The following is a 25,780-nucleotide window of genomic DNA, read 5'->3' on the forward strand; positions in this document are numbered from 1 at the left end:
TATTAAATTGCTAATTGGTTCCTTAATTTTTTAAGACATATTCCCAGTCTTCCATCATTTATGTAGATGTTTTTTTGTTTATTCCATGTTTTTATACCCTTACTGTCTTCATGTTTACTTTCAATTTATAATTTACTCCGCTTGGTTATTCTTTGCCCACATTTGTGTAACCTGAAAAACAATGGAGAGGATCTAGTGTAATTCTCTCAAAGGTCTTTTTGACTGAATCAGACTTGAGTAATTGCAGTTATCTTACAGCTGTGGATCAGCGCCAGCGGTGCCCTCTTTGTTCCGTTTTCTTAATGACAATTGCGGCATTAAACCATTAATTTAAGGTACCGCTGTCCTCATGCAGAATTGGCTGGAGAACAGACGCTTTGTAGCGATTCTGCACACTGTCACATCTCAGTGTAAAATGGCTAATGCTTCTCTTTAAACATTTACCTTCAGTTGTTTTTAAAATGAAAAGCCCTTCGGACACCTTTGTTTAATAGGTGTTTGAGTTTGCTTGCTTCAAACGCTCCCGCTAATACCAAGAGCGCGTCAAAATCTGTGAAAAATCTGGTTGTAATTACATTTTGAGAGCACTGACCCCCCCAACTATACCTCCCCTCATTCTGCTGTTCGTCACACGCTATTAAAAATCAGGAGGGTGAACAACATGTCAAGTCTAACTCTTCCATGCACGCTCACGCACACGACTCCCTTGACCTAACCAAGAAAATTTATCCACTCTCGACCCACTACAGCTTGGTGATTGATGAGTGGCGTTTCTCTGAATATGGCGGCATTATGGTTCTGAACACTTGTTGCTTTGATCTGCGCCGTTTATTTATGTCAGAAGGCCGTCGTTTGGCCGGACAAACGCGACAAGCGCCGCTCCGATGGACTCCGAGGGAACTTCACTTAATAAGGGCAGCTGTACAGTTCGAGCACGGGGATGACTCCCTACTAACGACCGAAACAGATGTGGTCTTACAGGTCGATGACAGCCTGATTTGTTTAATTCCCCCCTCTTCTTGGAAAAGAAGTTCTATGGGCCCCCCAAAGGCAGGGGGGGTTTGGTTTCGCATGAGCTCCAGATTTCCTGAAGGGTCTAAAAAAGACCTCAGTCCTTGGTTGATGTTATTGGCTTGTTGTTGTGGTCTTAAATTCACGTTCTATATGCCTTTTTGGAAAGGGTAATACCTGTAGGCCTCCTATGTCTTTGAAATTAAGGCATGTAGGACAACCAGAGTCCCTAACTTACATTTACTGGAATTATTTCCCATATAAAGTATTCCGACTGGATTCATAAAGCATGCTGGCTTGGAATGTGTGTTCCCTGCTGAAAAGACCAGCTTAAAGCATGACATTTCAAGCTGGTCCAGGCTAGTTTACCCATTAGTGCTGATCTCGTTGGGAATTTTGGTTGAAGAAAATGGTTTTGAACAAGTAAAACCTGGAAGTGATAGAGTTAGGGTATAAGGGGTAGTTCATACACACACACACACACACACACACACACACACACACACACACACACACACACACACACACACACACACACACACACACACTAAATCAGTTCTGTTATCATTTGCTCGATCTCGTGTTGTCAAACCTGTTTGACTTTATCTTGTGTTATGAAGAATGTTTTTGTGGTCCAAAACAATGGAATTTAAATTGTTGGGTGAAATTACATATAATGTTTTTATTTATTTATTTATTTTATTTATTTTTATTAAAGGTGCAGTTGGTAATCTTTAGGAAGGTCTATTGACAGAAATGCAATATAGGCTAATATATGGTGTATAAAGGCCATACATAATGCCATTACCATCTACATACACCATGGGTCTCCTTACAGTGGTCACCATTTTGTTGCGCCATGTTTCTACAGTAGCCCTAAGCGGACAAACTGCTGCTACTCTCTGCTGTCTCAGATGACATCTTTGTCCTGTGTTGGTCACCTTAGCTTCTCTATGTGCTTCTAAAGTGAGCGGTGGGAAGTTGCATTTCACAACCTCACCTCTAGATGTCGTTAAAATATACACAGTGTACCTTGTAAATTAATTTTTTTGTGTTTTTGAAAGTCTCTTATGGTTTGCAAGGCAGCATTTATTTTATCACAAATATAGTAAAACAGTATTTACTATATTGTTATTTTTACTGGTTTTTAATTTTTTTTAACATTTAAAAAAAGTTTTAAATTCAAAGTTTTGCTGTTACTTACGATCAATTTAATGCATCCTTGTTGAATAAAAGTATTCTTTAAAAAAAAGAGAGACCCAAACTTTTAAATGGTGGTGTATCACTATAAGGAGATCAGACATCTAAAACGTAACTTATGTTGCCCATTGAAGGAGGCTGTGCATTTACATATATTTGTTGATGCTTACAGGGAGGCCGTCGTGGAGGGTTCTCTCACCCACCCATTCGCCCTTACTCTTTATAATGAGACTCTCTACTGGACTGACTGGCAGACCCGATCGATCCACGCTTGTGACAAACACACCGGAAAGAAGCGGAGAGAAATTCTCAATGGCATTTACTCGCCGATGGACATCCAGGTGCTCGGCCAAGAGCGGCAGCCCAACAGTGAGTCTACACATTACAAAAACTGAAAACACTTTTTGATAGATGGTCTTTTTTGTGTGTCAAACCAGAAGAATGTTTTATTTTATCCCAGGATCAATGAGTTATGCGCTGTCTAATGCGCATCAAATTTTCACAAATCATGTTTGTTCAGTGTTGCACTCAGGTCAGGTTCCCTCAAGAGATACTTCACATTCCATGTTTTAATTTTTTTGTCCTTCTTTCAACACTTTCTGTACAGTCTCTTTGTAAAGGTTTCGGCCTTTTGGCCCACGAGGCAATCTGAGTAGAATAGTTCTCAGGGAATGAAATTTTTCAAGTGTCCTGCATTCCACTCTGAACAAATAAACACAGCTCCTCAGTGGAGACAGGGAACAGTCCCAGGACGAACCCACCCCCACCTTAGTCTGTGTGTGAGGATGTGGGTGTGGATTGCTCTCAAACATTTAACAGCCTGCAAAAACCTCACTAGGTAAACGTTTGTTATGCTGTAGGTAAGATAATAAAGAAAGGATGAAGGGACCATCATGCAAACAAAGGATGAAGATCTAGACCAGTGATACCCATCAAGTAAGCCTGAAGCAGGTTCCAAGGGAAACTTGGAAAAAATATACACACAGAAAGCTCAAAAGAACAGTGTTTATTTGAAACATTTCATAACATTATAAATGTCTTTGTCACATCGATTTAATTCATCCTTGCTGAATAAAAATATGAATCTGACTTACCACTGACATTTGAACTATAGTATACATTTTAATTAAATTAAATGTAATCATAATTTGTGTGGATATTAACATAATGTCATTATTAATATTATTGTAATTGTATAGCATTGTTTATTTTAATATTAATAAAATGTATAAAACTGCTAAACAATTAAAGAAATTATCGGGATTAATATTAATTTAATCGTGATTAATTTGTGTGGAATGGATGACACTCATAGCAGAGTATGTCATTAATATTATCATTTATTATTAATATTAAATCTACGTTTGTATTAATAGTATTACTAAAAACACAGTTGCATAGCTGATCATTATACTCTGTCCTCAAAAATGTGCCAGTATCAATATTTAGTGAATTTCCTCATGTGTCCCTGAACTGTGGATTAGTCAACAGTCGATGTGCTGGGCAGGCACCACATCTGCAAGCAGCATGGAGAAGAAGGCGGATAACAAGTGTTGGGTCATCAGTATTTAGAAAATTTCCTCACGTGTCCCTGAACTGTGGATTAGTCATCAGTCGGTGTGCTGGGCAGACACCACATCTGCAAGCAGCACGGAGAAGAGGGCGGATAACAAGTGTTGGGTCAGGGACGCCTGTGTTTTCCTGATGGGAGCAGATGCATTTTCTGAGAGGCTACGGCGAGCAGAGCGTGACCTGGTGGAAATGGAAAAACCTGTCACAGGAAATAAAATGTTTTTGCTGCCACCTGCTATTGTTCAAGGGCTGCAGTTTTGTTTGCGGACTGAGCAATGCTGCTTTTTCGAGTCACAGGTGAAAAGGAAGTTCATGGCCGTTTGGTACCAAATACTGCATGATAAGAGGCGAATCTCAAAAGAGTTCCCCGAAAATAGCGAGTCCTCCTGTAGCAAAGGAAAATCACAAATTAGATCTGTTTATTATCGTAATGGTTTCTCCAAGACATAAATGTAATTAAACCGAGACCTGCTCCTGTTCCTGCTTCTGATATTCTCAGATTCGCCATGATAACATTCAGTTGGTATATCTAAATTAAGCAATACATTACTATGACCTCCCTTAAGTCTCCTGAGCAACCTTCGAGCCGGGTTAATCTGTTCAAGCCATGGTTATTTATATACCAGACATGTTATTTACAATATAATTCACTGCTCGAAAACATTAATCACCCTATCTGATGAGCTTTCTCAAATTAAGGTGAAAATGTGGTGAAACATTCACACAGTGTTCAGATCGCTCTGTTTTCTGGTCATTTTTTAACCTGGAGGTCATTGCTCTTTGCAGTAATGTCTAATAAACAACAGTTTTATAGCTCTGCTCTTTCCTTGTCATTGCTCCACAGTTCAAACTCCATGCAGTGAAAGAAACGGAGGCTGTTCCCACCTGTGTCTCCTCTCTCCCATGCCACCCTTCTACAGCTGTGCTTGTCCAACAGGGGTTAAACTTCAAGAGGATGGAAAGAATTGTCGACCAGGTAAAAAACATGGATGGATAGATGCATAGATAGAGCTCTTTTTTCTTGAGGAGAATGGAGGGGTTGTGTTGCATTTATAATTTTATTATGATGTCCCCGCTTTCAAGCGTAAAATTAGATTTTTATGAACTGTGGCCCTTAATGGGCTGGTTTTGGTATGAGGATTGGCATACTGTGCATCTATAAAACATTTGCATGGTGTCCCGCGCAGAAAACCATGACAGAGACTAATGTTTGACAGATGGCGGCCCCTTTGAGTTCACAATTCAAAATCACTCTCCTCGGATTCAGCAATCATGAATCATAACCTTGTTCCATAACATCTGACAAATGTCCCTCCGTTTTCTGATTCTCTCAAGAGTTTCAGCCTAGAGGAAGAGCTAGTGAAATGGAAAGTTTGGGTCTTGGTGGACCTGTGTCAAGGTAACGATTTAGGTGCTAACAATGTTAGTCAATATTTGTGTGTGTTTAGGTCCAGTTTATGAAATCTGTTAGTTTAATTTACTCAGGGTTTTGTGTTCTTTCCTAGCCTGTCGTGGTCATACTCAATTCTAGTCAGAATATGAGTCTGAAACCGCTCCATTGGGCTGTGATTATGAGGCGTGTTTCAACCGAACCAGGAAAGACATCAATTGGATAGAACTTTTTAGGTCTATCCAATTGATGTCTTTCCTGGTTCGGTTGAAACGCCTCATAATCACAGCCCAATGGAGCAAACCAATCAGAGCAACGAAGCGACATGTCAAATGTCAACAGAGCTCAACTGCACTGTGTTGCCAAGTCCGCGTTTTTTTCCGCAGTTGTTTTCTATGTCCAAGGGTTGAAGCGACTATTATGTGATATATAGACCCATGAGTGCGAACCTTGCCAAAATAACACACATTTTACCCCCCAAACACAATTTTTCCCCCAGAGAACCCCCCGAGAAGCTATTGTTTAGGGCTAGTAGTTGGCGGATTTTGTTGTAAAAACTTGGCAACCCTGTCTGCACACGCGCTGGAATAAACGATCTTTGCCGGTGTTGTAAAAAAATAAAATTATTTATTGATACACAGAGTACTTACCCAACATGATCATCATTTCTGAGAGAAATTGTGAAGGTGAATGCATATACAAACAAGCTCTCCGTTTAGGATTCGAGTAAATATAATCCAAGCTCCTTTGATGACGTGCATGATTACGTTACTGTTGATCATCTGTCCGTCATCGTCTAAAGCCCGCCCTGATGATTTCATTGGTCCGAACAGTTTCTGTTCGGAGATAATTACTCCTCTATGGAGCAATGCCAGACCGAACTGCCCGACCTAAAAATGTTGTGGGCGGGGCTAAGTTCGGCTGGCATCCAGGCTAGTTCTTTCCCATTCTCTCCACACTCCTTAAGGAATGCCCCTTTGCTCATTGTAAATTGTTGATGAAGTCATTGTGGGGTGCTTGGACTGTAAAAGTCTGTAAAAGTCATGGAAATGGATAAAATCATAGGAATTGTCTGTTCAAATTGTTGCTTTTTACCAGCTAACAAATTGGTCTGAATATTAAATTAAAAAAAAAAAGAAAAAAAATTGGGATTAAAAAAATCTTGGAAATGTCCTTAGTAAAATATAATAATTGTTACAAAACTAGGGACAACTGAAAGATTGAGGTGTATTTGTGTGTCCAAAAAGGACTCCACCAAAGTGAAATGTATTTGACTGATTTAAATGCAGTTTTATTGTTCTTGATCAGGGTGTACATTAAGAATTAAGGGCTACTCTAAAATCAGGCTTCACCCCTGGCTTGCTTAAGGTTTTTTTTTCCCTCAGCCCCTCCAGAACAGACTCATCCATTGTATCTGTGCACCCAGCCCGTTAACGACAGACTGCTCTTTTATTAGGAAAAAAAAAATTACATTCGCCCCTTCCCAAGTTGCTCTGCCTTTCTACTTGGATTTATAACTCCTTCATGTTTGAGGTAGTGTATTCCCAGGCCAGGAAACAATAAGATGTATTATTCAAGTCCTCATTCCAGTGGTGCAAGTGAAACATGTAGCTGTCCAGAATTGCGTTAGTGGAGGTCGTCTGGCCAAATGAAACATATTCCCACTGACCTCAGGATTAAGCAACCCTCTTGAAAAGTTGACAACTAATCAGAACTCAAACAATACCCTATTGTACTGGACTTTGATTAGCGGTAAAGCAAGGGCACAAGTGGGTCCAGTAGGACAAAGGATTAGCATGAGCAAACGTCCACACATCATACTTGTTTAGCTTGGGTGCCTAAATTGAAGGCATTTGTTTTGGTTTTGTCAGACGTCCACTCACTTTGATAACATGCAAGGCAGAACGAAGGACAAATTAAAACCAAAAGGAGCAACAAAAAAAACCCTAGAGGAGCTGTTTTTCCCTCTTCTTATTGGTGTCAGCGCTGATGGATGTCACTACTTATTGGGTGCCGTGGACCGCAGCTGGTGTTGTGGGTACTGGAGCGTGCTTGGTTACAAAGAGAGATTAAATAAGGACAAGGTTGGACCTAATTGCTTCCACAGATTGGGTCTAGACAGATTCTACTGTTGGTATTTAAACCTGGCATGCGGTTTTGTAATGGAGCAATGCGATCTTGCAGTGCAACGTTTGCAGGCACAACTCTGCAATTCACGCTACTAATTGCTACTGTCAGACTCTGTTTTCTTTGACGAGTTGAATTTATGCCCTAGGTATGATAGTGGTCTTAATGCACATCTTTGTAGACCTTTTTGCATGATGTTTTACCAATTCCTGTCATCCTAATTAAAGTAGACCGTGCAGGTCAAAGGCCACGGCATCTCAGGTACTTCATTATCATGCTCAACCATATGAGCAAATCTCAATCTTATTCCTAGGGGCAGAACAGGTGCTTCTACTGGCTCGCCGTACAGACCTTCGGCGGATATCCCTGGACTTACCTGACTTCACGGACATCGTCTTACAAGTCAGCGACATCCGGCACGCGATCGCCATTGACTATGACCCGGTTGAAGGATACGTCTACTGGACGGACGATGAGGTGAGGGCCATCCGCCGTGCCCGAATCGATGGAAGCGACGCCCATACTTTGGTCACCAACGAGATTAATCATCCAGATGGAATTGCAGTGGACTGGGTGGCTCGCAACCTCTACTGGACCGACACTGGCACCGATCGCATTGAAGTGACCAGACTCAATGGCACCTCTCGACGCGTCCTCATATCTGAGAACCTGGACGAACCTCGAGCCATTGTATTGGATCCCATAAATGGGTACTGAACTCCTGTACATAATTTCAAGGTCATTTCTAAGATCCCATTGGAGATCCGCTTTAAAATAACATGTAATTTACCTGTTGATTCTGTTGTGCAGATACATGTATTGGACTGACTGGGGGGAGATACCCAAGATTGAACGAGCAAATCTGGATGGCACTGACCGGGTGGTGCTGCTCAACAGCTCTCTTGGTTGGCCAAATGGTTTGGCCATAGACAGTGTCGCAGGAAAGCTTTACTGGGGCGACGCCAAAACGGATAAAATTGAGGTAAGTCAGCTATTTACTTTAAAGGAGATTTGCTGTGCTGTGGTGTCATACCTTCACTTAAAGCATATACGAGTAGAAATTACATTTTATGGTGTTCCATGCTCAACAAAGAGGTAAATTGAGACTCTAACATTGGTGCTGATTGAATGGTCTGAAGATGTGGAGTAATGAGAGGGAACCTGAAGACTGGCAGTGAGTCCAAGGGCGAATTCTTTGTCGAAAGTGAGCAGCTAGTCCTTCAAGTACTTCACTGAAGTGATCATCCTCATGGCCTTCGAAGGCCATCGAAGTGTCTCTCTCGAAAAGATCCAGTTGTTTATTCGAAACTACCATTCTTTCTGCAGTGTGCAAAATTGCATTTTGTAAGATTCTCGTGAGACTTGAGAGTGCATTAAGTGCACATTCTCCATTGACACTGTCAGTTTATCAAGCTGTTTCAATGTGAAGTGGTTTTGGAATCTCAGACTAGTTGTGTAATATCTCAAAAAAAGAGTGACACCAGACATCCGGTCAGTTCCCGCACTTTTGTTTTTGTTCGAAAACCCAACCATTGTGAAACCTCAAGTATATTTGAAAGGATTTCCTGTGTAAGGTTTCATATTTAGCGGGATTTTTTTCTTCTGTTTTAGCATTCTAACTCAGGCCTCAGACCAATCGTCTTGATTTATTCTGTCATAATTTCTCTCCGTATGTTTTTGTTTCCTCAGTGTCTGTTCTTTTGTGGCACAGGCTTCGTGGTCTGGGCGTTTTCATGGTTTTGGCATTGTGTAATTAGTCAGCTACCTGTAGGCACAGGTCCCTGGGTGTCATAATACAGAGGTTTTTTCATTCAGTCAATATGCCTGAAAGCCTGTCGTGTAAACACAAAAGAAGCTAAGGAAACATCCCCCTCTTATTTTCTCGCTCTCGTTTGCTTTTCTTCTCATGCTGACTCTCAACAGTCTTTCCAAACTTGGCTCTCTCAATACTTTGGCTAATATTCTCTTACGGATTCCATTAATATTTAATTTACTAACATTAGTTTCTTCATTAGGTATCACAGCATTTTCACAACTTTTTCATAGCATTTAAGTTGTTCACTGTTAATTAACTTTTGTTTAAAGCTGCAGTCCGTTGCTTTTCCTCTTTGTCGCCATCTCTGTTCAAAAACTGCATTTGCAGTGCGGACGAATCAAATGTGCAGCTGTCAGGAGAAGCGCTGTCAGTCACCCGGTGTGGATGCTGTCATTCACAATAACAGACTTTACTGTTTGAAAGTATGACCGACATAAGAATGTCATCTGAACAAGTAAATAGCTCATCCTCTTTTATTCTTACTAACTAAAGAGAAAAAAAGCCTTGCAATACATCGCGATGATTAATCTATCGATCGTTTATCATATCACGTCAAATTGCAAATTATACTTTTTCAAACTGTTAATGTTATCAGGATTGTGTGACTACATTTTTATATGTATGAGGGTTACCTGTAGTACAGTTTTCATTTCTGTGCAGCCTAATTTCTAATCGTCATATACCAACACATTAATGTGGAGTAGAGGTGACGCTCCCTCTCATAGCAAGCACAAAATAACTGATGTTACCGTAATGCACATAGCAAAACGAGAAAGGCACAACAAAACTCCTTAACTGCATGAATTAAGCGAACAGGTGTGCTACTGTTACATAGCCTAATTCAACCATTGAAATGTCTTACCTGTTCAGCAGAAAAAAAGCTGAAAAAACCCTTCAAAACACGGAGTTCACGCCACCTTTAATTATCCTTGTTTTCGCATCGCCCGGGTGAAGTCTCTCTTTTTTCACACCGAAGTCCGAAGACTTTTGCATTTTACAACGGATGAATCTCCAGTTGTCACTGGTGACTGTCGTTTGAACCTTTTTGGATCCGCCATCAAATTGATACGTTTAATTATATCAAGTGCTGTGAGAAAAGGCTAACTTCACTTCCAACATCCTCACATGCGATAGCCTGCTAACCGGGACACCTTCTTTATGTGTACAGATGTGACATAATGACGCAAACATATGCTTGAATTTCCCGGGGAAATCCACCAGTACCACTGGAATTAAAAATATTATTACAAGCTTACTGCTGTAAATCGAGCTACGGTAAGCAGATAGTTTTGAACACTGGCTGGTTATGTACTTACTCAAAAATTTATTTTGGACAATTTTTAACCCAAAAAAGTTACGGACTGCAGCTTTAAAATCTGTCTATAATTCATGATATTCATAATGTGTTTTTAAATAAAATTTTAAATGTCCGCCATTGTTGATATGCTGGAGCAGATTGGCGTCGAAGCGATTGTAGTGTTCTGTTCTTGGTTGTAATAATGAACACAGCAGTCATTTTGATGTTCCTATATCCGAACCGCTGACGACGCAGTGGCTGAGTTTTGTTTTCGTTAAAGCTTTTATGTTTACGCGAACCACAAAGCATTTCTCACCAGAATGCTGTATAACCGAGGGTCAGTGTAAAGCAGGTTTTGCTAAGAAGCTGCTACTGAATAAAAATCTGTACCAGCTATTTGTGTTTCTGCTGCCCCTCCAGAAGTGAGTGTAGTTTGAAATGCTTTTGAAACATGAAGAATGCAGCTAAAGTGGGTAAGTTAAATTACGGCATGCTTTCTATGTATGACGTTCTCAATATAATTCATAATCCCACGTTTATAATGAACAACGTGTTATGGTTATTGTGTTATTACACACTGTGTATGCTGGTGTTAAACTTTACGTGGACATGGTAACACTACACTAAGCTTAATTATGTAACGTTAGATGGTTTATAGCGGTGTCTGTTACTGTAAAAAAAAAAATTGTGTTGTAACGGTTTGTACAATGCATAGATAAGGTTACGCATCACTGACAAACCGACATTAACAGAAAAAAAAGTTTTTATTGGCATTAGGTGTAACATCAATCTCTCAATGAACTAACGTATACATCAGTAAACACAGCATTCGTTTCTCACTACGCTAACGTTACCCTGCCAGTACATAAATACAGATCAAAGTGACATTACATTAACCAACTAGTCAGAAACTTCCTGTTCAGACCTTAATTGTCGAATTTCGTTGGAGCTCTCGTCTTGTCCTCAAATTGATAGTTGCACAGATGTGTCCTCAGAGACTCATCGCCATTCTTTCGCCTTTACTGTTGTCAAGGGCAACGGGTGCTGGCCCACAGAACAGAGGGGCGGGGTGAGCAAAGCTCATTAGCATTAAAAGGCACATGCAATGATATGGCTTGGTGAAACAAGCTGTTTTTGACCAGGACAAATTAGTGTTTTCTTGCAATACTAATGAGAATTTTTAATTAAAGTAAATTACAAAGTTTTAATTTAGACACTAAAGAATCATAATAACTTGTACAAAAATTGCATAATAAGACCCTTTAACAGATTTATAACAAATTACGTGTATTATGGATCAATCTGGAATAAGTGCATAACCATACAGTTGATTTACATGTTATCTAAGCCAATAAACCTGTTAACCTAGGTGTGTGTGGCAAGTTTATGTAAGAGCACTCAAACTGTGCCATTAAAGGGTAGGTATTATTTATTGATGCACTGAACTCCCAGCGAGCAGCCAGCTTTGGACATTTTGCGGACAGTCACAGCTAGCAAAATGCCATCACAACTAACCTGTTTGTAACCCAGGGCTTTTTTTCAGTCTGTCAGGTTTCCTGCTGTGGCGTTTAAAGAGAAGGGGCAGTAGAACAGGCATGCCAAGGGTGAACAGCAGGGCAAGGGCAGCCTAAAAACCACCACGACTCTGCACGAGTCCCTGTTTACGTGCACTCTGCTTTACTCTCTCTTTGAGATGCGGAGGTGTTTTCTGTGGCCATCTTAAGGGAGGAGTGAGGTGGTGTTTTCCTGTGTTAAAGCCGAGCTGAATGAGTTGAGGATTAAGGCACTCCTGCTGACAGATCGAGTTCGGTAAAAGGCCAGATGCTCATTGAAGTCCACGTGCAACACCACCTATTATCCTCTCCAAATCATCCCAATAAAGGACTACTGAGTACTGTTACTTGCTTTAAAGCATGTTTCCTATAGAATCCAGAGGTTGCTTTTTCATTCCGCAGGAGATTTAAGGAAGAGTTGTTATATTTCATTGAAATTATAATCTTCTCTCAGATTTTTCTCAGATGTAAATGCCTTGGGAGAAATAAAATAAACACAAATAAGATATTTGTTGCTATAAAATGTATGTTGTTTTGTAGATAATGGCACATTATTTCATCTTGGAAGAATTTGATGAAAAATTGAGTTCTGCAGGCCAAACAAAGTTTGGAGGTCTAATTGGTGACTTCTGCAAACTGTGCACCTCAGCATGTGCTGACCCCGCTCTCAGATTTTTTTTTTTTTTTTTTTTTTTAGTGGCCTAATACTTTGTGGCTGAGTCGCTGTTTTTCCCAATTGCTTCCACTTTGTCATAACACCACTAACAGTTGGCCGTGGAATATTTAGTAGTGAGGAAAATTGATTTTTTGCACAGATGGCAACCTATCACCGTACCATGCTTTAATTCTCTGAGCTCCTGAGAGTGACCCATTCTTTCACAAATGTTTGTAGAAGCAGTCTGTATGCCTAGTGCTTGATTTTATACATCTGGGGCATGGAAGGGATTGGAACACCTGAATTCAATGATTTGGAGGGCTGTCCCAATACTTTTGGCAATAAAGTACACCTCATTTGTGATTTTTATTTTATTTTATTTTTTTATGCTGCTTTGAAAGTGTTCTGAGGGGAGATTCGGGGTGCACTCTTTCTCCTGCCTGGCTGAGGAGGGAAGCCCTGTGGTCATGTGTTCAGAGCTGACCCCCTGCTTACTCCAGAACAAAAGCTGCACAGAATAGAGGCAAAACCTCACGGAGGTCCTCCTCAATCCACACACGCTACCCCACCCCTGCACCAGATGCACTTTTTGGGTGGCTGCGCCACATTCCCCAGGCTCCTAGCAGCTGACAAGTGTGTTCTGTTCTCCTTTCTCACAAGGGTTCTTCAGATTCACCTTAATGGAGGCGGAGGCCATTCTTTAGCTGGCCCACTTACCCTCTGAAAGGAAGAAAAGCCCTTGAAGTGCTAATCGCCGGAGTTGCAGGACGGCCTGGCCATCAGTAATTTCTCATTAAAGATTCTCTTTTTTGCATACTGATGCTCGCTTACCTCATTTCAGCTGCCCTTTTTGTTTTGAAAGGGCCGATTCTGGACTGCCTCTGAACAGAGTCACATTTACATGTTACTGTTTGCCTTTTTTTTTTTTTACCCGCTTGGTTCCTTTTGGTTGATGGTGGGTATGAGGGAGGGTGTTTCTTATTTAGGAGCTGAAAACAACATTAAGTTTTAAATGAGGAGTTTTGAAAAGTGCCTTCTGGCATTTGGAATGTGGCTGCTCACTGCCTGAATGGTTATAAATAGAGGAATGGAGGCTTTCGGGCCCTCCTCCCTCCCTCTTGCCTTCTTGCTTTTTTCCCCCCTTTAACACGGCTGGTGATAGGCCATGTCTGAAAAGGCTTTCTTTTACCTTCCTCCTTGAAAAGTTGAATTGCATTTGGGGCTAAGGACATTACCATTGTTAATTTTTCGTGTTTGTGAAAGGACCCATGTAGCCGTTTCTTCAGTTGGTTTTTGAGACGTGTTTCTTTAAAAATGGTGTCAAGTTTTTTTTCTGTCAAAATGGGCCTAATAGGAATAATTTACACAAAAAACTTATATTGTTAAAACAGATTTGGCTGGTCACTCTTTTCCATGCCATGGCAGTTCAAGCTTTCCAGCATTGAAAAGATGCAAAAGCACCATAAAAGTAGTAGTCTTAAACCATTTAATAGTTTGTGTGTGTGTGTGTGTGTGTGTGTGTGTGTGTGTGTGTGTGTGTGTGTGTGTGTGTGTGTGTGTGTGTGTGTGTGTGTGTGTGTGTGTGTGTGTGTGTGTGTGTGTGTGTGTGTGTGTGTGTGTGTGTGTGTGTGTGTGTGTGTGTGTGTGTGTGTGTGTGTGTAACACTTATATTTACATTACTACTATTAACTGAAACTCTTGAATAAATTAGGATTGAATCACTTTGCTATTTTTTAATGGTTTTATTATTGGTGTTTCATGCCCTTTAAAGGTTTAGTTCACTTAAAAATGATTTGAGTTTAGTTTTTTGAGGAAAACATTCCAGGATTTTTCTCCACTTAATGGACTTCTATAGCAACCAACGGGTTGACGGTCCAAACCAAGGCAGCTTCAGAGGCTCTTCACGATCCCTGCCGAGGAATAGGGTCTTGTCTAGTAAAACCTTTTATATATACTTTTTAAACTCAAATGCGTGACTTCTGTGTTGTTCTTCTTCATGACGTATGATGCCATCACATTGGAAAGGTACATACATGGACATACATGGAAGTACCATCCCAGTGCCGAAAAACTCCATCTCATATTCTCCCCGACTTTAAAATTGTTCAACACCGAACATGAATCGCGCGTTTGAGGTTAAAAAGTATATAAATGTTGTTTTTTTGTGTGAAAATGGCCAATGGTTTCGCTAGATAAGACCCTATTCCTCCGCTGTGATCATGCAGAGCCCTCTGAAGCTTTGAAACTGCATTGATTTGGACCTTCAACCCGTTAGTTGCCATAGAAGTCTATTATGTGGAGAAAAATCCTGGAATGTTTTTCTCAAATTTGTTTTATTTATTTTCAAATTAAAATATAAAGACATGGACATCTTGGATGCGATGGTGGTGAGTAAATTATCAGAGAATTTTAAAGCATCTCTGCCACAATCATGCACACTCAAGCAGACATCCGAGCTCTTGTGTGCTCATGAAAGAATTAGCGATCTTCAAATCTATCTTTTAATGAAATAACTAGAGTCAGTAAATTATATTAAAAGGTTTTTCTGTTCCTCGCAACAAAGCTATTGACTTGGTATGTGGGGAATGAGTCATATGAACCACTTTTATGATGCTTTTTGCCTCCTTTTTGAAGCTTGAATGCTTCAGTCTCCTTTCATTGTGAATGCATACAAAAGTGCAAACTGAACAGTCTCCAGAATTTCAATGTAAGTAAATTATGACACAACTGATGGAATGTTCAGAGAAGCACATCCAGGGACCTTTGCATTCGCCGTCATCCACCTGAAATGTCCTCACCTTCACGATACAGAGCTCCAACTGGTGTTTCAGGTTCACAGCATGTTTTCAGATTGTATTGAATCCGTGCCAAGAGCATCCCCTTTCATCTCAGGTCCTGCATGTCTGAAAAGGAGACTTGATTATTGGCACTTTCCACTGGAAGTTTTTTTTTAAAACAGTATGGGAATTGTGGGGCTTTCATTTCTGTCACTCTCCGTGTGTTTTCGCCTCTTTACTGTGTAGTCAAACTCACCCCCTTCTTCACCCCGCCCCTTTGAACCCTTTAGATGTCGCCGCAGACCCCCTCAACTCACCCCCTCGGTGTAGAGATGTTTAAGATAACTCATTTGACTGATGTGCCGTCCTCGGTTTAGTGAGTCCCTTGCTTTGTTGGGGCAGTTATGTAGATTCTGCTTTCACAGAGTCTTTTGTGGCACTGATTGCGAAGTGCTATGGGTGCCTTCTGGGTTCCCATAAAGGCAAATATGTAGAAAAGAGTGAAGCAGAACTTGAGCAAAACAGGAGAGCTTTTTTGGGGGGTCATCTCAAGAAGATGTGTTAAGGGAAACGATTAGTTTATTTATTTTAATATATGTTTTTAATGGTATCGGGTGAGCCTAAAACCCTAAAATTTGTCGACTAAAATTCGTTGTACATTCCTTTTACATTTGCATTCTATAATAAATAAATTAAATTGTAAATTAAATTTGTTTTATACCAATCCCCTTTTATTCAGTTTATTGGTTCTGTATTGTCCAACATTGCTTAAATAGCCTGTGAAGTCTTAATACCTTCATTTTTCCCTTTTTCCCTTCTCCAAAAGTCTTAATTTTTCTCACAATAAAGCCATTTGACTACAATGAATCTTGAAGTGCATTTTGATGGCCCTTCAGTATGGCAACACCGTGACAATGAAAAGCAACAGCTTGAAAGAGGGCTTTTATTTGCAGCGGAACGATGTGAGGTGGCCGAGGGCTCGTCTACTGATGGATGCTGGCAAAAAAAACATAAGTGTGAAGAGGATCAATAATGCTTTTCTCTAAAGTCCCCCAAAGCGTTTGCTCCAATGGCCCTGGCACATTGTGGCCGGCGGGATCCGTGAAACTTGATTTGCACAGGGTTTTTCCAGCGAGGGGCCTCTCGCTAAAACATTGGCCATGCTAATGATTGTTCCTTTGTTAATGAGTTAGCGGCACATCCAAGGCCCATCAGAGCAAGTTCTGTTTTGATTTGGACGGTAGTGGTAGAATAAGCTGTGAGCTCCATATGCAGCTCTGTTTACATGGAGTTTGTACAGGTGATGGATGTCCCACACAGGTCTGGCAGACTTCCCAGAGAACTTCCTTCCCAGGCAGGAAGTTGGCATGCTATATTTGTATATTATATTATTATACTACATCCAAAATAAGCTATATATAACTCATTTCAGATGTTAGAATCCTAAGTAGTCATATTTTAGTGTTGTTTCAAGAAGTAGCTTTTATTTTTATTTTTTACTTTAAAATAAAAATGTCCTTCACTGGTGTTGCGTCTCCTTATAGAATGAATCATCATAGGGTAGGGGTGGTTGGGGTGATTGGGGTGTTTTTTATGAAGACTATATCTGGAAGAAAAAAAAACATTACAAAAATATATTAATACAATGGAACAAAAATACAAATTAAGTAAGCCATGCCTTATGTTTTTCTGGTAAATCTAACAGTATGTACATACAGAAATTAAATCTTTACTGTATTAAGAAAATATGTTTTATCTTTTTTAATCCTCCAAAGTGATTTCCTGTTTTGTTTGTTTAACATCGTTGACAAACAGCTGCGGGTATATTAGGGTACTGTCACTTTAAGGCGAATACACAAATCCAGTATAATGATAAGCATCTGTTTTCATTCTGTTATTTTTGGCACATAACCAACTGTATTTTCGAGAATACGCAAATCACCTGCATTCCGATCCGGGGAGCAGCTAGCCTAGACGGATCGACTACGATCCCTAGATCCCGATACTTGACATTGCACATACTGCGATTTGACTATCGCGGATGCGCGCACATTGCGACATAGATGCTAAAACGATATATAGTGCAGCCTAAGTTCAGTCTGTATTTCACACAGCACATTACATGAGGGTTCACACTCTTCAGAAAGAATCACAGAATGAATATTGGCCAGAAAAACCGTAACAGAATCAATGCCCATCATGTAGGTAACAAAGAGTTTTCTCACTAGAAACTGCTCAAAAGCAACAGAATTGCAAGTTTGCGCCTTTGTGCGGGCCAAATCCAGCCAGTGGTAGTCCAAGCCAAACAGCACTATAGTTAATTGCCTGGTAACAGTTTGTTGCTGTTGCTGGCTGTTTCACTATGAGGTCTTAAACTTTGATGTTCCAGGCTCCAAGGATACACGGTTTCACTTGAATTATAGGGGTATAAAAGACACCTGACTTTCGTAATATTTTCCATCTCCTGTGGCCAGCACTATGCACACAATCCAGCAATTCTTTCACTCATGCTGGATTTTTTTTTTAGTAATTTTGTTTGAGAAAACAAAAACGCTCAAAAGTAAGATTTTTACAGGCAAGCAGGGTTTTGACAGACTGCAGAAATGCTTGAGATGGATCTTAGTCATGGTAATGTAGATGAATAGATTGTGTGCGCATTAAGTGTATTATGTGTGCTTAAAAAGCAACAGTGGACAAGCTCTTTCTTTTATTATTTTAATTATAAATAAGTCAAATTAGCATGTGATGTTGCTCTTGACGATTCTTTTTCCATATCTATATACATTACGTTTTGTTTTGGCGTGTTTTAATTGGAATCATCTGCGCTCCAACATGCTGTGGAATTGTTTCATGCACTAATAAGCAAAAAAACGAATTATTTGGGGGCAGGAATAATTTTTTAGCAAGCAGTTGTCAGATTGGTCATGGGGTGGGATTATCATATGTGCATATGGACAAGCATATTTTACCTGTTGTATTCCAGTGCATTGCATTAATCCACCTGTAAAGATGCCCTTTTGGAGCTGTTTTTAGACTTGTTTAATATGCTGATCAATGTATACTAGAAAAGACCTTTCTAACAATATGACATTGACATTTTTATTACCCGTTTTACTGTTTATATTTTGTTACAGAAACGTTCACAATTTGAAACCAAATTAAAAAGCAATAGTTAAGACTTGATCAGATTGCTTGTAAGCATTGGGTCCAGTTTCTGAGCTTTCGGGAAAAGGGTTAAAATGCCAAATGTAAATGAATCCGTTGTCTTGCAGTTTATTATCTGCTATCATATTTTACCTAGAAATGCTATGGGTGCTTCATGTTTTTGCAACAGTTTTTTCTTTCTCTGTCACTCACATTACAAGTGAGACTTGTGAAAGTGTAACGTCTGCCACCCTTGGCCTGGTTTCACTCAGCTGTCCTAGTCGTTCCTGTCCTGTAGCTTGGTTATTGTCACCGCAATCCATCTCATTTCCTGAGGGATGTTCACCACTGTCCCACATCTGTCAGCGGGAGGGTGGTGAAGGGGAAGTCGGCCAGCTCTCAGCTCCTGTTCTGGAGATGTTCATGGATTATTAACGTAATACAGCAGCAGTCCCAAAAGGTTTTTTTTTTTTTGTTGTTGTTTTTTTTTTTCAACAGTAGCAGCAGCAGTGTTGTGGTAAGCAGTCAACGACAGCTGTCTGCTCACAATGCATCCCATATGTACCCCAGAGAAAACACATTGTTTCTGAATTTACAGCCAATTGAGACACTATTTCAACTTGTAGCGTTCTGCACGGTTTAGACAAACCTTTGGCTGTCCCAAACAGAACAGCATACTACTGTAGACAGATCTGCATGGGAACATTTCAATTTTACATGAGTCAAAGAACATTACGAATCAATTAATTTTCAGTGGGAGTTTCAGGTGACCAAACCATTACAGAAACACACAGTTACATCAGGCTTTAAGTTTACAGACATGTTGGATAACAAATGAAATACAAAAAAACTGTAATATTGTGAAATATTATTAAAATATAAAATAAGTTTTCTATTTAAATATGTTTATATATATATGTGTGTGTGTGTGTGTGTGTGTGTGTGTGTGTGTGTGTGTGTGTGTGTGTGTGTGTGTGTGTGTATACATACACCATTTTTTGGTTCATATTGAGATGTATGCATTTTTAGTTTACACCACGTTCACTGTAACACTGGTAAATCTGATCTTCATATTCATGTAATTTATTTTTGGCAAAGAGAATATGATTCCCTTTTATTGTTTCTGCTGCCGTAATGCTGTCTATAAACTGAAATGTAGCATTTGTGACAGTTTAGGTAAGATGAATACTTTCCTCTCGACTGTCTGACCTTCTCATCTTACTGCTCTTTGTCAAAACATAAGAGCTCCACTCCCTGAGTCTGGGTGTGTGAGGGTTTTATTTTTTTTCTCCCAAAGAAGCGTTTGGGCGTCTGAAAGTAATGTCAGATATCCACCGGATGTTGATTTATTTACTTATGTTGGCCTGTTTATGAATCGAGTAAACAGGATGCAAACATTTTTGTGAAGTTGGTCTACGTGTCTCCTTACATTCGGAGATGGTGCCAGCAAGATTCAAAAGTGTGTGTGTGTAGTATGTGCATATATGTTTTCCATATAACAGTCTCCAGACTGTTAGAACAGCTTTTTTGGCGTGAGAAAGTATTTAGATCGAATATCATTCTAATATTACTTTTATCTATCAAAACAGCCAAAAATGATGTCTCAAATCTGGCTCTTATAATAAATATCTGAGACCGACTGTTTAACATGCTGGTTTCTGTTGCCTGCTGTCAGTTAAGGCCATGGGAATGATAACTTCCCTCTCATGGCTCCAGTTGCCCATGGGAGTCATCAGTAAGCGGATGACCTGCAGGAACATGAGTCAATATTTTTGCAATTTCACAACCGTCAAGTCGCATCTTTCATTCATTTTTTTTGATCCGCCAGCATTTCTCATCAACTTTCTCAGCGCTCGTCTTCCCAAGCTCATTCAAAGTGGCAGGAAGTGCAGACGCAGCGCCGAGCAGAGCGAGAGATGAGGGTTTTGACACATGGGTTTAAAAAAAAATATATAAGAGAAGGAGAGTGGCCGATCATTCTGTTTGAATTAAGGCAGTGCTGTTCTTGGCCTAGCCAAGCAAACAACAGATAAAAAGATAATATCATCCACAGCTGAGTCGGCCTGTCAGAAGAGCGGGCCAAACCTCAGGTGAAATCGTATGATGTTTCAAAGCTCGCGCAGAAAGGGGAGGTTATTTTGCAGGATTTTATTCTTGACTGGGTAATTGAAAAAATCTGCCAGGTGACTCCTCAGGGTTTGGCATCCCTGTGCAGATGTGTATATTCTGTTACAAGGCTTCACATTCAGCGTCCCATCACACACTGTAGTCCTATAGACGACAAAGAAAACAGACGTCCCTCTCCTGTGTCAACGTTCTTGTGTGTTTATCAAGAAATCATTGTTTTTTTCCTCCTCAAATGGAATATCTATCTATTTATCTATCATTTGTTCTGTCTACTGTTCTGCTGTTTATTCTGTCTATCATTCTATTTATCTATCGTTGTATAACTTGTTCTATCTATCTATCTATCTATCTATCTATCTATCTGTCTGTCTGTCTGTCTGTCTGTCTGTCTGTCTGTCTGTCTGTCTGTCTAACCTCTATCTATCTAACCTCTATCTATCTAACCTCTATCTGTCTGTCTGTCTGTCTGTCTGTCTGTCTGTCTAACCTCTATCTATCTAACCTCTATCTATCTATCTGTCTGTCTGTCTGTCTGTCTGTCTGTCTGTCTAACCTCTATCTATCTAACCTCTATCTATCTAACCTCTATCTATCTAACCTCGATCTATCTATCTATCTATCTATCTATCTATCTATCTGTCTGTCTGTCTGTCTGTCTGTCTGTCTGTCTGTCTGTCTGTCTGTCTGTCTGTCTGTCTAACCTCTATCTATCTAACCTCTATCTATCTAACCTCTGTCTGTCTGTCTGTCTGTCTGTCTGTCTGTCTGTCTGTCTAACCTCTATCTATCTAACCTCTGTCTGTCTGTCTGTCTGTCTGTCTGTCTGTCTGTCTGTCTAACCTCTATCTATCTAACCTCTATCTATCTAACCTCTATCTATCTAACCTCGATCTATCTATCTATCTATCTATCTATCTATCTATCTATCTATCTATCTATCTATCTATCTATCTATCTATCTATCTAGCTATCTATCTAGCTATCTAGCTATCTATCTATCTAGCTATCTATCAAGCTATCTAACCTCTCTATCTAACCTCTCTATCTAACCTCTCTATCTAACCTCTCTATCTAACCTCTCTATCTAACCTCTATCTATCTAACCTCTCTATTCGTTCTATCTAACATCTATCTAACCTCTCTATCTATCTATCTAACATCTATCTAACCTCTCTATTCGTTCTATCTAACATCTATCTAACCTCTCTATCTATCTATCTATCTATCTATCTATCTATCTATCTATCTATCTATCTATCTATCTATCTATCTATCTATCTATCTATCTATCTATCTAACATCTATCTAACCTCTCTATCTAACATCTATCTATCTATCTATCTATCTATCTATCTATCTATCTATCTATCTATCTATCTATCTATCTATCTATCTATCTATCTATCTATCTATCTATCTATCTATCTATCTAATATCTGTCTGTCTGTCTGTCTATCTATCTATCTATCTACTGATCGATCGTTTGTTCTATCTATTGTTCTGTCAGTCTATATTTTGTAAATGTTAAAAAGCTTTTTTTTCAGACATCAACACCTTGAAAGTTTCAAAGCAATCATGGTACATTAAACAACCTTTATGAGTTTAACATCTCTGTATTATAGAAGTGTTTTATGATGAGCTCAGCCTTAATTTAATTCTGTCTGCTGTGTCCCTCTCTCTTTTTCAATAGCTCTCTGTTTTCAGAGGCCATGCTGTCACCTCGCTTGCCTTCATATTGAATTGGCTTGGCACCCTGGTGTCAGAACACTTTTTACAATCTGGCTTTGAAGAAACAAACCCAGCATCTTGACTTTTTGTCGTTATTGATGAGATTTTTGGGAGCTTTGTTGTGTACGTTTTATGTTTTCCTTCATCAAAATTAGGGTTTCGCACTCTCTATTCTCAGTGCATAATTCTCGGTGAAGTGGAAAAAAGGCCGTCAAAGAGGAAAAAAAGACACACCCTTCTTTCAGTTTCGATGGCCATGTCTAATTGTCTCTGAAAATTGAATAGCATTTTTGTAAGCAAAAAGAAAGACTCCCGCTGACAGGAGGACCATCAAAGTGCAAGTTTTTTTGGTACAATTTATTAGCCAGGCCATGAATGGAGCAGTGTGCAAAACTGATTTTTTTTTAATTATTTTATTTTTTTAACTTTATTGTAATACATCTTTTAGGTTTATTAATTATTTAACATGTATGCATATTACCAGTGCAGCATTTATTTGAAATAAATGGGTAAAAAATAAAAAAATACAGGCATACAAGCACATTTATCTTCTCTGTAAGTGTTCTGTGTACCACTAGTTTTTATCATTGTATCTAAAGCCTTCAGTCCCCTCAGCATTTGCTTTTGTGTGTTTGGGTGACCTCAGAGACCTTCCTGGGTTTGCTGGGGTCTAAAGGGGGTTCGGCAGCTGGCCGCTCCTTAAACACACACCGCCTCTGTGTGCACTGGCAGCCATGCGTTTCTATAGGCCTCACCTTCCCCCCGAAGGTTTCCCCTCATTTCACTCTCCCATCCCCCCCTTTAATACTCCAGGAACTTCTCTGGGGTTCCAGATTGATCAACTGCAAACTTGATCTCTTGAGCGAACATATATGGTTTTGCGAGAAGTCAGCAAATTAGTTTTGTAGCACTCCACCCTTTCCCTTTCACTCAACTCCCGCTGAAACGAGCGAGCAAGTTTGATTTCATAGAGCGGGATTTGAGGAATGCTGCTGGGATGCAGTGGTGGAGTGGACAGGAGGGGTCAGTGCAAGAGGAACAATGTCCAATGCTGCGCAGCAAAGGGGAAACAGATGTCGGCAAGGTATGCCATCCAATAAAACTCCTGATTACACAAGTGGAAAAAATTCCTACCTCACTCCAAGGCGGCCATGGGAAAACTGGACCAAACCTCGTTTTTTGTTGTACTCAAGCTTGAGAAAAGAATACGTTATGTGTTTAAGACCATATAAACTGTGTAAGGTTATCCTGTGCCAATTTTGATTTGTTAAAATGTTTGGGGTGTTTGAAAGAAGTCTCACAAGGGCTGCATACATTTAATGTAAAATACAGTAAAAACTGTAATATTGTGAACATTTTCAGCATCATTACTCCAGTCTTCAGTCACATGATCCTTCAGAAATTATTCTAATATGCTGATTTGCCACTCAAGAAACATTTCTTACTATTTTAAAGAGTTGTGCTGCTTAATATTTCTGTTTTACTGACCTCAAACTAAATGGTAGTGAGTATCATACCACACAAGGCCTCCATGAAAGTCCATGGGTGTGTTTTGTGTCTCCGTTGGTGCCATAGAAACACCATTTTGTCACGTCATGTGTCGACGGCTTTGTGAAGGAGGTGGGAAAAACCAAATACTTTTGTAGTCTGGGGCCCCTCCTCCGTTGAAAACCCTGTCGTGGCCTTTTCAGAAGACAGGAGGCAGCTTGAAACGCATGTTCATATCACCTCCTTTGGGGAAAAAAGTATTGTGGTGGTACTGTGTTATAGTTATGGTATCAGATGCAACTCCTGGGCCTGGCCCTTCACATCCTGCTTCTCTCCTTCATGCACTGCTGTAGGCCTCTAACCTTTCTCCAGGGTTGAGAAAAGTCTGCATCCCGCAGGAAGGCGCCCGGTTTAAACCCTCGAGACGTCTATGTGTTAGGAGGAGTATAAGAAAAATGCACCATTGTGGTTTCAGCCCACTGTCTGTGTCTGTTAGCATTCCTCCAGAGTGTCAGCGCCTCTGCTGTCTCAAACTGTGAGGAAAGAGGAGGCTTTCACAATAAGTTTAACTTTAAGTATTAAAACGCCTCAATCCATCCTTTTCTGTCAGAGACAGAGGCTGTGTTCAGAGTCTAGTACTAACATAGTATATTCTTAACAATATCTACCATAATGTATTAAAAAAGTAATATGTGTATGCAACATGGAACAATAATTTTTTTACATAAAAGCATTACACTCTCTTGTCTATAATTTACTATTTCCGGCTGCTCATTCAAAAAGATGTTGAAGATAAAATATGCACCCACAACCATCGGCAATGTGTTCATTAAAGGTGTCATGAACTGGCTTTTGACATTTATTTTATACTGTTGTTGGAGGTCAACTAATGACGTTTGTGTGATTTTTACATTCAAAAACATCATAACTAATAAGTAATAGGCAATTTTCTACACTGGTTTTAAGACTCTGCTGAACGCTGGGTTTTAATGGGCGTGCAGCACTGAAGACTTGGAAGTAAACGCCCACGGCTAGGATTGGAGAAGATTTGCATATTTAATGAGCTTCAGCTCCCCTGTCAGTTCAGATCACACGAGGTAGAGATTGTTTTTAAAACGGCTACCGGAACGAGTCTCTCGATAACAGGGGTCGAAAACGTCTTTATCAAACAAACACAATAATTTATTTCTCATCCACCCGCGATTGATTGAAATATTATTTTTGTATTACTTGGCCTGCCCGATCAGTGGATATAAGCGCGAACTGCACACGCCGCACTGGCCTGCCGACAGGCTTACGTTTTGGTAGCCTGTCTGGAAAATACATAGCCCTGGGACTACTATTGCATATAAAAAAGACTTTTACTCACATAAGTGTGTTGCACCATTCCTGTCGGATCCAATATAGTAGGCACAGAATTGTTTTAATCTCAATGGCCCTCATTTATCAATCTTGCGTAGAAACAGGCGTATATGTTGGCGTAAGATTATGCTTACACTCCTCTCACCGCCTGATTTATGAAACTGTGCGCACCTCTGCAATTCAGGTGTACGCAATACTTGCCCTTGATAAATCCCGCGGCTGAAAACGATCGTCATTAGAATAACACACCCCTATATATTCAAGTCTCCGCCTCCCGCACGCCCTCATTTTACGCCATGGACACACGGAAGACGGCAAAGAAGCGAAACTTCTCCGACGTGGAGATCGGGCGCGCTCTATCATCTCACTAGTCCACTAGTCAGGGCACTGATTAGGACATGGGGCTGACTAAGTCAATGGGCTGACTCCCTGATCAGTGCTCTGACTACTGAACTATTGAGATGATTGAGACGCACCCATCGAGATCACCAGGGAAGTGGAAAAAAAAAACGAAATTGTTTTATTTAAGAGTA

The 25,780-nt window shown here is 40.0% G+C and overlaps 1 protein-coding gene across 1 annotated transcript in view; it reads left to right on the plus strand.

Moving 5' to 3' along the window:
• Positions 1 to 25,780, plus strand: part of lrp5 (low density lipoprotein receptor-related protein 5) — a 71,483-nt gene that overhangs the window by 20,270 nt on the left and 25,433 nt on the right. The window contains exons 5-8 of the mRNA XM_067437271.1: positions 2,384 to 2,580; positions 4,628 to 4,759; positions 7,614 to 8,010; positions 8,111 to 8,282. Of these exons, the coding sequence (XP_067293372.1) occupies positions 2,384 to 2,580; positions 4,628 to 4,759; positions 7,614 to 8,010; positions 8,111 to 8,282 (898 nt within the window). The remainder of the gene's footprint in view (positions 1 to 2,383; positions 2,581 to 4,627; positions 4,760 to 7,613; positions 8,011 to 8,110; positions 8,283 to 25,780) is intronic.

Source organism: Pseudorasbora parva, chromosome 25 (assembly GCF_024679245.1).
Source record: "Pseudorasbora parva isolate DD20220531a chromosome 25, ASM2467924v1, whole genome shotgun sequence".
Classification (NCBI taxonomy): Eukaryota; Metazoa; Chordata; class Actinopteri; order Cypriniformes; family Gobionidae; genus Pseudorasbora; species Pseudorasbora parva.